The following is a 14,141-nucleotide window of genomic DNA, read 5'->3' on the forward strand; positions in this document are numbered from 1 at the left end:
AACCGGACCGGACCGACCGCCGACACCACCACTACACGACCGACTACTCCTCCACTAACTAACTACACGAGAGAGACGACTCTCTTCTCTCTCTCTCTCTCTCTCTCTCTCTCTCTCTCTCTCTCTCTCTCGCTCTCTCTCTCTCTCGCTCTCTCTCTCTCTCGCTTTCTCTTTCTCTCTCTACATATAACACTCTATATATAATTTGAGATTATCCGAGGTGAAACACTCTCTATACTTCTTTTACTATATATATACTATTGTACTTGTTTCAGTCCAGGTGTCTGTAGTGCGTGCAGTCTACTGGTCTGTGATATAGTGGAGTGGCGCGAATCAACAATCGTAGCTCTGTGCAATCGAGCGAATGCGAAGTTTTCCAACAGCTGGATTGTCGCCGCAAGTCTTTCTTCGCGCTCTAGATCGATGTACCGGCGAAATGGTGTTTCGTAGACGATAGTTATCAAGAGTAGAAGATTATATATTTCAGTTGTATTATCGGTGGAAGTCGAAATGTTTCATCGGGTCCACGGTGGAAGTCGACACGTCTCATCAGTCTATATAAAGAAGGCAGCTGCGCAACCTATGCGCGCACACACGTGACCCTGCAGCATCCGTGGGAATAATGACCATTTGCAGCTCCTGGCTAATTTACCCCGCCACGACCACGTCACTCACTACGTCACCATCACGAGCAGTTGTGTCAACGCTACACATTGACGATTATCAGGTGCATAAGCGTACAACAAAGCCGCGAGAAAATATTACAGGCGGAGTAAATAAAACACAAATATATCGACAGTTTAAGCGTACAACAAAGCCGCGAGAAAATATTACAGGCGGAGTAAATAAAACACAAATATATCGACGTGTTTTATTTACTCCGCCTGTAATATTTTCTCGCGGCTTTGTTGTACGCTTAAACTAACTATATCGACAATTTCGCAAATTATTACGAAATTCGAAAATAAAATACCCATCTGTTATTTATCATTAAAGACACGAGGGCGTGGTGCGTACCCAGGATGGTTTTGGGCCAAGGAAATTGTTAATTAGGACATCATTATTCTGGCAAACGAATGGAAAACCCTGAATTGGCCGATCAAATAACAAATCGGTAAAAAAAACCGGATCACACCGCTTGTTGCCATAGTGATAACTGTACTCTGTGGCGTGTTTGCAGGAGCAAGCAGAGCAGAAACAGAAACAGAAACAGAAACATTTGTCTACTCCATAAAATGCTCTTCAGTGGACGATAATTCTATATTATCCTTTGTTTTCACACGATATTGGATTAGCACTTTTGCTATGCCTAAATCTGGATATTTAGTAGCACACGACAGACGTTTTAATATGCAGTATATAATCACTTTATAATATATATAAGACACGCTATAATATATAGCCGCGCTATAATAATAGTCGGTGTTTGATATTCATATATGATTCAGTTGCACACGACGGGTAAGGAATCAAAGAATGCATAATAATATAGTCTGCTAGCGATATTTTTACATTGTTTAGACATGTAGTATTCGATGCATAAAGTAACGTTACACTATTATATAGTCATAGTCTGCGGAAGATAGCCAATCGACACGTATCGTTTATAGGCTTAAATTAATGCATATATAATTGTTAACTGATTATACAATTACTGCATTTATTGTGGGCGTGGTTTTTATTTTCCACTTTGTTTTGAGACATTAAAATTACGGTTCGGTCACAAAAGAAATCCAGGCAACGCCGGAACCCTACTCGCCTACAGACACGGTTACAACCGTACGTGATTATTAATTAACTCCTATATTATCAGGAGTCTATCAATAGACTCCTGATATTATTGCACGAGGACTCGGCATATGTACCAGGGATCTTTTTATGCTAATAATTCATATTATGCTAATGATGTTAAGCTATACTAAGATAGTGTTATACAAGTAGCTTAGATACTAAATAAATATAAACAGATAGATATAGTTTGGCATTGGCATATAGATTTAGCATTTTTCTGGCGAGTCAGTGGCGAAAGTAATGCTACCTTGCCTACATGTGAGAGATCCCGGAAGCAATTTATACGTGTACCTTAGAGTGAACAAAACATTATTAATTTTATTCACTACCGCTTGTACTTTATCGTAGAAACAGCGCGCGTGTGGTGTGGTGTGGTGTGTAGTGGGAAGGATTGATTAGGCTTTTGTTGGCGACAACAATGGCTTTACCTCGTTATGGACGGGAAAAGAAATGCATAATTAATTTCACGACGAGATTAAATTGATTGCTTGCGACCACAGTGACTAGTTCATCGAGGTGTGGTTTTCGCTTCGGGTAAGTTGTGTAGAAAGTATAGCGACCAGAAGGTGTTCGTATCATAATTAACTAATATTATTACGTTACAATATATTTAGTTTAAATTAATACGCTTGTATTTAGAGATGCGATACACCCAGCATATTACAGTCAAGACCCGCGAAATATTTGCATCCGTGTTGAGTTTTGTCGAGCATTACCAAACACCGTACGCAATTATAGATTATATAGGCCTTTGCTGTTCTACCATTTGTCTGTGGCTCTAATTGGAAGTTTTCGGCTCTTTCACGAATGGCCTATTTTATTCCAACGAAATGTCACACGATGATGACTTCCTAATTTTACTACCGCTATAAGTACTTTGGAAACCGGGAATGTATGTAGATACTACACTAGCTTGCTACAACGATTTTTATTATGATATGCAGCAATGTACCGTTTTAATTGGTTAAGTACCTCATTTATCATGATTCTCGCATTGTGTGCCGGAAGCTGAAGACTGCTAAAATGGCCAAATTTTACATATAGAGCACAACATAAACTATTAAGAATTACCTAGTTCGTTTTTCTAGAGGCATGATACCCGAGTAGGTTGCCAAAGGTACCGAGTCAAAATTCCGATTTAACACAATTTTAATTACGTAGGGATTATATAGTTGACTAGTAGCTAAAATACTTTCAACTTGACAACTGTTACGTTAGCCGCATTTACTGTAATCAGAGTTTAAAGTTACGTAATAGTTGATGCCTCATAATATATGGTAGAGTACAGTAGCTAGTAAACAAATACACTGTAAAATTATAAGTGGCGACTTGCAGCTTAGCTACATTTATTAGTATAGCACAGTCCAAGGACAGCTAGACAAATTACAACACTACTCTATACAAGTAAATAGGTGCGTGCAGTCTTTATCCTTTTTCATGGTAATGATCTGAGTTCTGCTGTTTGACGGATGCTCTATCTCTCAGAAGGATAATGTTACATCGACATACAATAATTTGCGGCACTACTTCTAAGTAGCGTAACAGCAATAGTCTGGGATCCTACACAAGAATAGATCTATTGACCTCGCGCTCGGGGTACGGTGCTTCTTACAGCAAGGATCGTATAGTAGCAGTAAATAGCAGTAGCAATCTTCCTATTGCTACTTAAACAATTATAAGTGACTGTTCTGCATTCATGTAGTTCATTTTTCGCCCAACAACCAATACGTAAGCACAGCACCCTTTCCTTTCATTTCTATCTCACCCCGCTCCTCTAGGATGAATGTGTCAAATGGTTCTAATAGCCTTCTCGACCAAACACTGACGTGTATCTTCAATGCTGAAATATGAATTAGCATGGCAACGTGTAAATAGCTTATAATAGGAATTCCTTTCAAACATCACGCGGACATCATGATCAAGCGATAAATATATGTGAGATAATAAAGCCTTGTTGCACTCAATATAAATTACCTATTAATTCACAGACAGATGGCGCCACATTGTTGATTAGCAGCTGTCTTAGCATTATTAGATATGACCACTGGAGTCTATCAATTACTATTAGGAGTCTATCAATAGGAATCTATTGATAGACTCCTGATATGACCAATGGGGATTGTACATGGAGTCTGGGAAATGTGTGCGTGCATGCATGGTCATATCTGAAGAATCCTTTGCCACATATATTTGTATCCATCCACGCCCACATATATATATATACCGTATGGTCATGCGTTGGCGGCGATGTTACATAATAAAAGCTATTGCCAATTACATCGGCTGTAACTACAATACATGCCCACCCTTTTCTTAAACCGATATTCTGAACCGCAATGATATTCGTGAGAAAGGCAAAGCGATATGACAAATGCTTACGCAGTCCATTAGATTCCATCCTTGAAGCTGTGTTCACGGTGTCTCCAAACAGACAGTATCGAGGCATGGTTAGGCCAACGACACCCGCCACGCACGGCCCTATGGCATGCAACAGCACACTTGATAACATAATTACTACTTATACTGTCTTCTACTAGTATCACATCGTGACTATAATAGGTACCACCGCAATAACGAATACTCTTTTAACACATAATTTTACCTATCGTACATAATCACCATCTAGAGAGATAAACTGAAATCGACGCACGCAATAATTCCAAAAAAGTCCTGCCACTGCATTTGTAACCTGTTCTTGCTGTGACATCTCTCGGGAGGCAGGGAATTTCGTAATACATTCGCAGTTGGTTTTAAATCGTATTATGGGTGTTTTACAATCATTACGTGGCTTCATGCAGTAGAGGGGAGGACACGCATGTGCTAAACTGAAATTGCATGAGACAGACAAATGCTGAAAAGGGAGGAAAGTGGGAGGGAATTGAACTTCTAGGGGGGGTCTGGGTGCATCCACCCAAATTTTTTTTTGAACATTATAAGCTCTGAGATGCAATCTAGAGCCATTTCAGTGTACTTCAATAGCTCACAACTAGCAACACTTTTTGGTGGAAAAGGAAAAAATGATGTAAATTTTACCTACTGTAAAATTTTGATGGGCACTGGGGAATTTCGTCTGTGTTGAGTGTGTCCAAAGTAAATGTATTTTGTAGACATACAAGCTCTTACGTAGGGAAGCTTGTATTTAGCTACACCCTGTATAAAATGTATATAGTTTTTCCAAACGTTAAAAACAATATGACACGGTTAAACCTGAGTGGTGCGACGAGGCTGTAATGCTGTTTGCATGACTATAGTAAGTAATACGACGTGCTTTGCAGCTACAGTAACTTATGTGTGTTAAAACTTGAGACAATTATTATTATTTACTGTATAATTCAACATGCTATATTACCTAAATCTTCTTAATAATTATTATTTTAAAACAGTATACTGATCGTTTGTTAACTACCAGTGATACTTTATTGTTTACATCCAAACGTGAAATGCGCGGGGATGTGCGAATTACTCCACAACCTAGCGCACGTAAACAGAGAGCGTACCGCACGACCCGTGCACGTAAATAAAACCTGGCCAACACAATGTAAGGTTCACTACCACTGACCAAAAGTAAGCTCCACCCACTTCTTATCGATTTTTGGTATGCCAACGCTGCTACTGGATTCAGGTACCTGTGCTAACCTGTGCGTCCGAACATCCCACGCACGTTTCTTGAATGCCAACTAAAGTTTGACCGTACTCTGCTTTTATTATTATGTTAGCAAGCATACATTAAGACAATGATACGAGTAGAAGCGCTCCGGATAGTTACCGAGTCACAGTGTGTTCACATGTACGCGATCGTCAAAGACCACGGAGGTATTCTTACCCCCCCAAAAAATACCTAATACCTGATACCTAATACGACCTGTTATTTGTGGACACGTGTGTATATCTCTACCTCTCTATATGCTTATTATTATCAGAGATTCTATCATCGTTCATTCATTTATGTAGCTTAAAGTTTCTTTGGGTGCGACCGCGCGCCAATTTAGAAATAAAATATTGAATTTGTTTTACAGAGTGCTTGTGACAGGCTCGGTACCAGTTACAATGCTGTGTTGATTGCATAACAATATGCAATTATCCCATGGATCTGAAAGAAACATTAAGTTTTGCGGATCGAAAAAATGAATATTACCCGGAATCAGAGGACGAGTGTAATATTGATTTCCGCCGTCCACAAAACCTCATGATGTAGAAAAAGCCGTGGTTTTGGTAAAGTAAATCTGGAGTAAATAATACACCAGGGAGTTGCGTGTCTGCGTGCGTGCGCGCGCGTTTGTATATACGTGTGTTTGAATGTTAGTGCGTGTGTGCTAATGTATATCCTTGTGTAGGTGTGCTGGTCTATATACATTATGTGTATGCGTGCGTGCGTGCGTGCGTGCGTGCGTGCGTTCATTCGTGCGTGCGTGCGTGTGTGCGTGTGTGGTATATGTGTGTGGCTGGGTGTGTGTGTGTGTATATGTATATCGAAAGTGAATAAAAAGTAAATAAAGTGCATATAAAGCAAGGCACCTGAATGTATGCCGATGCGGAGTTTTAGCTGATCGGTCGGGCGGTGTCGCATCCTGAAAGCGGTGACAGTACGCAGCAGATGGAGAGCCATGCGGCAGATCTCTGACGTGTGGTTGTTACCGTTGCGTAACGGTAATCCGCTTACCACCATATAAGCATCTCCTATCGTCTCCACCTGATCCAAACAATCAGAAGAAACATTAGCTTTATATGAAACTGTCAGCAAAATGAACAGCTTTATATGAAACAATCAGAAGAAACATCAGCTCAATACTAGGTCATCTCCTGATGGCCGAGTATTGCAATAGAAATACGCTATCGCTAGTGAACCAAGAGAAAATTGCGTGAATGTTCTTAAACGCGAAAAGCTCTTGCCGATATCTGTGTTAATCCTGTATTGATAGATGCGCAGCAGATGGATCGTAGTGCACACTTAGTCAATTATAGGTCGGTAATTGCATAACCTCATTACCACTATAGATATTTCTATACGTAGTCTTAGTGTTACAGGGTCTCATGTGCCTAAGCGGACCCTGTCATAAATTCATGAGGAGCGAATAAAAATACATTTTGTTTTTAATCACTCCTGAACACATCTAAGAAGGCTTTTGGTTTTTAGTTAATCATGAATTTAACTGTAATGCGTGCGCGTTCTAGTATCACTGTTACTTACTTTATATACATCGTACTCGGCGATTATGGCGTCAAAGAGAGTGTACAGATCATTAAGTAGATTTACTACCTGAAATTAAGCGAGATACGAACATAATTTTACGAGTACCTCTATCGTAAATATAAATCTTTATATATAAAATATTTTAAAATAGTTTTGCAATAATATTTCTTTTATAATTATATTCTTTTATTATTTAATCAACTGTCGGTTATAAATACTATAGATGTGTTTCAGCGTTCGCTGATTTCATTGCAATGCGTCTTCTGCCGGTATATCGGTCATCTGTATAGGTGTGCTGGTGTATATATACCTGTATAGGTGTGCTGGTGTATATATATACCTGTATAGGTGTGCTGGTGTATATATATACCTGTATAGGTGTGCTGGTGTATATACCCTGTATTAGGTTCTGGCTGTATATACTGTATAGCGTGTGTAGTAGTATATATACTGTACTAGGTGTTGCTGGTAACTTTTTAGAACTGTATAGGCGACTGTGCTCGCGTAATATACCTGATTATAGGTGTGACTGGCTATACGATATGGTATAGGTGTGATGGTATATATACCTGTTATAGGATGTGTAGTGTATATTTACTGTACTAGTGTGCTAGTGTATATCTATACCTGTTAGCGGTGCGTGGTGTATATACCTGTAGTGCGTGGCTGGTGTATATACTGTATAGGTGTGCTGGTATAATGATACAGTGTATAGGTGGCGCTGGCTTGTATTAGGTGTGTGGGTAGGTGTTGTGGCTTAGTACCTGCTATAGGTGTTGAACTGGGGGTTGGGGGGCGCGGCGGTTGGGGCGGATGGTATATTATACCTGTATAGGTGTGCTGGTCTTATACCTGTATAGGTGTGCTGGTTATATATATACATCTATATGTGTGTGCTGGCGTATTTGTATAGGAGGTGCTGGTTATATACCTTTAGGTGTGCTTAGTGTATATTACCTGTATAGGTGTGATAGTGTATATATACCTAGTATAGGTGTGTGTGATTTTTATACTGCTATAGGTGCGTTGGTGTACTCATACCTGTCATTAGAGTGCTGACTGGGGTTATACTGTATAGGTGCGTGCGTTGATATACTGTATATAGGTGTAGTGGTGTATATATCCTGTATAGGTGCGCTGGTGTATTATCCTGTACTTAGCTGTGCTGGGTATGATGCTATAGGTTGTGCTGGTGTATATACCTGTATAGGTGTGTGGGTACTATACCTGTATTCAGGTGTGCGTTGTATATATTACTGTATAGGTGTGCTGGTGTATATATATACCTGTATAGGTGTGCTGGTGTATATACCTGTATAGGTGTGCTGGCGTATATACCTGTATAGGTATGCTGGTGTATATACCTGTATAGGCGTACTGGCAGCGCTGATTGCTGTAAAACCGACGATGTCTGAGAAGTATATCGTCACTAAATCGTACGCCTCCGGATCCACGCTTCGTCCAAGTTTCAACTGATCTGCTACCGATCTTAAATTAATGATAATTATATTGCCAACACGGTGAAGATATTATCGTCGCTATCGCACGAGATTGTTATATTAATAAAAATTAAATTGAATATTAAATATTAAAATTTATTCGATTAACAAGAGTGTCTGTCGGAAGTATCTCCACGCTTCAGGATATTGTATCGTTGTTGCTATTATTATTATCATTATTATTTTTATTTTATCATTATATTTTCTATTATTTTGCCCGATATATAAACCCGATAAAAGATAAGCATGCCGTTATTACTTGGGCAGGACTCTATACAGCAGCTCCTCGGATCGCTTCTTCTCCTCGACGAAAGCCGTTGTTCTCTCTTCTACTAGATCTTCCAGATTGTTCGCGTACTGCTCCATTCTGTGTAGGAGATTGTCGACGATGTTGCCCTTCGCCTTCTGGCCTCTAAAATGTCCAATGAACTACATTAATTCCTTGTTATTTTGATTTTATCTATAGCTTAATCATTATTTCAAGATAAACTACTTTTACGCTCACAGGCAACGCATGGAGAGACGACCACAAACACATACACATACAATGCTATTGCACTTAATTGGTATACCGGACAAACGTCAAACAATACTTAGTTTACCAGCATCGCCATCAAACAATATATATATATATATATGCTATAACAGCTATCATACTTGTTGACTATTTTCATCGTCGCCTGGATCATTGTGAAGTCAGGCCTTTGATCCGGTTCTTCTCCCCAGCACCTTTTCATCAGGGCCGCGTATTGTTCTGTGCAGGAGCTCGCATCGATTTGAGGCCGGAAGGGAGGCTCCATGGGCTTTTTAATATTTTCTATTATCTCTACAAGTAGGATGCGTGAACGATACTTATATGAAGTGTTGCGTTGGCGTGCATGGTGCGTGGATATTTTATCTATTGTATTTGAAATGCACGATAATACTGTTTTTCACACATTGTTTCACTAATTCCAGGATTTTACGTTAATTACGTGTATTGTTTGTCTTTCAGTGACGAGCAGCTCTATTTAATGTTAGAAATAAAAGGTTAAAATAATATTATTTGAAGACTTGCAATATATGCGTATAGATACATAAATATTATTATGGTTATATTTATTTAATTCTGCTAGGTATTCTACCAATATTATGACGCATAAAAAAATAGGAAGCAATAGGACAATTGTAAATGACTAGATGAAGAGCGGTTGTGAATTAGCGTGCGCTCCGGTTTGTGTAAACGCGAGAAAGAACGAATGTAAATGAGAGAATAAACAAGAAATAGAGAGAGTGAGCATGCGAACGAAATATTTATATAATTAAGAAAACAGCCAAGCGATAAGGAAATATAGAACGATAGCGAAAGGGATCGAGCGAGAATCTAAGAGAGCGAGAAAGGAAGAAAAATAGAAAAGATGAATAAGTATGTGAACTGGTGTGGTGAAGCGTTTAAACACAGAAACAAAACATGTACGGACACGATATGGCCGGTAAAATCAAAAGCGGGAGACTTCCTGGAGATTTATAAATACCTCGTGGAGACAGGTTGCTCGTCTCGTGTGGGTCAGCACGCGTAGCAATCTCCTGCAAGATTATTGCGAAGGAATACACGTCGCCCTTCTTCGTGCCACCAGGTGGAGCTCTGTCCAGCCGCAGCAGCTCCGGGGCGGTCCATTGTTGCGCTGTGAATGGATTGTACATGAGCGTCGTCAGTAGTGCAACGGTTGGACAGAGGTTGAACGAAATGTTAATAAACGATTACGCTGAGTGGAGTTTTTCGTCGTTAAAACAATACTTTTAATTTAAGAATTACTATGTACGGCTAATTCTCAGAGTTCACGTACTACCATTGGTGCAGTGTAATAATATTTGTTAAATAATTTTGCGCCTTACCAAGGGGTACTACGGGAAAAAGTTTCACACTGCGATCTACAACTATGAGCTAGACGGAGATTCCAACGTCGAGAAAGTGGTAGTCCCTCAAAAAGAACAGAGACATTTATGACACACACGCGCACACACACACACACACACACACACACACACACACACACACACACACACACACACACACACACACACACACACACACGCGCGCGCGCGCGCATGTGTGTGCTAAACGTATTCCTCGCGCATCTTTGTTTTCAGATGATATTACCCACTTGGCGCATTGTTGTATAATTTACACGTCGCCTTCCAACAATTGCATGTCGTAGTAGAGTGACCCGTCACCTTTCTAATACATACCCTGAGACGTATATACCGTCTCCGTTGTCGCTTGTGTCCTTTCTCCTATTTATTTCATCTCGAATCATTCAACAAACCATATAATCACTGCCTATCATTCTTCAATCTAATATGACTACCGCTACGACAGGGTAAACGCGTTGACACTTCATCTTCTGCCCACCTCGGAAGTACGAGTACGAATCGATGTCAAGTAGTAAAGTAGAAGACTCTCGGAAAGACGGAAGTCCGGCATCGGTGATCTTGAGCACGAAGCGACCGTCGACCACGCAATTCGTCGACTTAAGTCGGCCGTGAGAGCCGATAGCCGTGCTGTGAATGTAGATCATGCCCTGCATAGTTAAGAAATATGATGTATGAAAATGCATGTGTATATAAATATATAAAATAAATTTATTTGTGTATATATTTATTTATATTAGACACACGCACGCACGTATACACGCACATACGCACACGTATATATATATATATAAGGATAGAAAACTGAGACAGAGAGAGCGAATGAAAAAAAGAGAGGACAGAAGGGAAATATGGCGCGAGAGCGACAGCGAAAGGGAAACAGATTCGAATAAGGCAGAAAACAGGAAGATCATCGATTAAAGTATTTTCCACCAATTGCGTGCAAAAAAGTGAGTTTTCAATTTAACGATATGTTTTGTCGTTTCCTGTTTACGTTTTTTCTTGAACAATAACAAAACCCTTTTCCTTCTATTACGACAGAGATTGCTATAGCAATTTAATAACGTTTTAGTAAATACGTAATTCTCTTTAAAAAATGAAGATTCATCAACAGCCATCTTTAACACTATGACTCATGTGGCTCTTACATTTATGATGTCATTCACAAGCGAGAACCGAAATAGCCAATCTAACTTGATTGATTCATTGCTCAAAATGTCCTGCAAACTGCCCTTCGAGCAGTATTCTGTCAAAATGGCGACGTTTGATGGATCCACGCATGCGCCAACAAAACGCGCCACGTTGTCGTGGTTCATGTCGCGCATGCGCTTTAGTTCCAGCAGCACTTCCCGCGTTAGGTCTAGTTTTTTTAAGGCGACGTGCTTCATAGCAACCATGTGACCCTGCAATGAGATGATGCAATTGTAGAATCAGCGAGCACTGTGTTTTGATAAACGTGTACGGTGTCACCTTAGCCGCAGTTTGAATGCAGTTAGGAGGGGCAACGGGGGTCCGTTCTCCCAGTTGCCCAGGTAATAAATATGATATTTTCCAGTTCCCGGTTTAGTCAAATCACGATTTCGGCTTTACTGCGTCCCCTTGGATATTTATTCTCAAATCACACACAAAAATTATTCAGTATTTCCCGGTTTCCAGATAATTAAAATGATCCAATCTGGTGTCCCGAAAAGAACCGTCCGCTCATCAGAGAATATTACGATGCAATACCGCAGCAGAGAAGCAAATGTTTTTCTCACCTTAAGATGTCCAACTTTTGTAAACATCTGGCCCTCAGCATTCGCCGGCAGACTTCCCATTGATTGCACGTCTGTCTGAAATAGAGAAGAAAACTCAGTTAACATGACCTGCCTTATTGTCCATGGATATACTAGAAGCCCGTACAAAACATGTTATGCGCGTAACACTTTGATGTATATGTAATATGTAACTAAAAATGATAATCCCTAACGAAAATTAACGAGTTGAAGAAAATGTTGTCACACTATAAATATTACGGTGGTCATTATAAGAAAAATATTGCTCAGCACTGCGTAGCTGTACTGCTATTAAACAATCAATAGCAATATAAAATATGACTGCCATCTACTCACACACGATATATATTTACATGTCATGCTAGATGTCAAAACTAATCATTTTACTTATTTACCTATGAATGTAACTTCATAAGTTACTACCTCAATATGCGAAAAGATGTAGCTTAGATAAAAATTACACGTGACCCTATCTATGAACCCTGTCCGCTTACTATTCACCTCGGCACGGGTCACGCATTGCCGATAATCAGTATTCATTTACAAGTGAAACGCCAAACCAATATACAACAACATAGAAAATACACGCGAGAATATGTTTAGTACGCACCTAAATAAATCTGTATTGACGAGAAAAGGTGAATATATAGCGCCAGCGCTTACATGCATTATTGTCAAGCTGCCTTGTTAGCTTATTGCTATTATGCTAACACGATTATATATGCGTATCGAACTATACACATGCCATGCCCGCTCGTAACTACATACTTTCCGCGATATTTACCGAAATTATTACTTACTGCATCGCGATTCAGTACTAAATATGCATGCATACAGAATTAAGAGCATTAAACGATTCAAGCGATATGAAAAAGTACACACATCGTGGACACTGCTGATGCATCATACGCACTCCTCGTATTTCGAGAAGCTCTTGGCCTGATTAACATCCTTATAGGAATACTGAGTTTTCAGCTCTAGTTGTAAGTATTGCAGGGATCCTATACGAGTAGGGTAATGCCTTTACTACTATAGTATTATTATATATACTATATATAAATATATCTACTATATATACTAGAACTGACGTGTGAAATGTGTTATTAAAACATTTTTTTATAAAAAATTCATCAAGGGAACACTTATCACTCATTCCTTATTTCTATATTTTCAGTATTTTTCTGTATTTATGCCATGGAGTGACCTGATCTGTTTTATTCGTGTTCCTGATATATCATACTCGTCATTATTATTCTTCACCGTATATATAAGTTTTGTTGCAGTACATTGGCCGCAATTAAGTCCGCTAACTCGCGCAATATAACTTACTTGGGGACTCCGCTAGCTAGAGGAGAACTAAGATAATTTACAGACATCGAGCACGTCGTGGAGGTGAGGTTCTAGGTCTGTAATGCGGTAAAACAAAAATTCGTATTATAAAAGTGCGTTTCCGTAATAAAATGGTATAGAAAAGTCATTTAATCAATAGATGGCCGGTCGCGCTACGATTAACTCAACGTACGTGTGAGATTCATGGTGATATACCTCTTATATCGACACTGAACAACGTTCTACTTGAATAACACACTGACTATGTGGACCGAAACAAAGCATACACTCTCCCAAAGTAATTACCGATAGCACACATACTCTTTGATTGATGGACATGGTCAAAAGCTTGTCGACACGATAGACAGGATAGTGAGGTGAATCAGGCTAGCTACCGGCAACCCTAATGCCTTGGGGGATCTACGCAGAATAATCAAACCAATTGAATCCATGATCGAGTCAAAAATGCTATTGCGAAGATGTGAGATCTTGCCGGTTAGGATAGAGTGAGCTCGTTGGACATACACTTTTCTCACCATCATTACGGGAGACACCGAACAGGGCGTACTAGTTTCAAATGAACACCCACCTCCGAGTACATATTAACCTACGTAGGTTAGCGGCGCCTTTACATACGGTTCGACC

At 39.6% G+C, this 14,141-nt stretch overlaps 1 protein-coding gene across 1 annotated transcript in view; it reads right to left on the reverse strand.

Moving 5' to 3' along the window:
- Positions 1–3,113: 3,113 nt before the first annotated feature.
- The window catches only part of LOC106805697 (atrial natriuretic peptide receptor 1-like), a 31,269-nt gene continuing 20,241 nt past the window's right edge, over positions 3,114–14,141 (reverse strand). Inside the window, exons 5-15 of the mRNA XM_014807398.1 lie at positions 12,150–12,224; positions 11,541–11,795; positions 10,874–11,042; positions 9,996–10,145; positions 9,139–9,307; positions 8,741–8,893; positions 8,347–8,470; positions 6,980–7,048; positions 6,307–6,481; positions 4,171–4,269; positions 3,114–3,631 (exon numbers count right to left, since the gene is read on the reverse strand). Of these exons, the coding sequence (XP_014662884.1) occupies positions 3,495–3,631; positions 4,171–4,269; positions 6,307–6,481; positions 6,980–7,048; positions 8,347–8,470; positions 8,741–8,893; positions 9,139–9,307; positions 9,996–10,145; positions 10,874–11,042; positions 11,541–11,795; positions 12,150–12,224 (1,575 nt within the window). The 3' untranslated portion in view covers positions 3,114–3,494. The remainder of the gene's footprint in view (positions 3,632–4,170; positions 4,270–6,306; positions 6,482–6,979; positions 7,049–8,346; positions 8,471–8,740; positions 8,894–9,138; positions 9,308–9,995; positions 10,146–10,873; positions 11,043–11,540; positions 11,796–12,149; positions 12,225–14,141) is intronic.

Source organism: Priapulus caudatus, unplaced genomic scaffold (genome assembly GCF_000485595.1).
Source record: "Priapulus caudatus unplaced genomic scaffold, Priapulus_caudatus-5.0.1 Scaffold124, whole genome shotgun sequence".
Taxonomy (NCBI): Eukaryota; Metazoa; Priapulida; class Priapulimorpha; order Priapulimorphida; family Priapulidae; genus Priapulus; species Priapulus caudatus.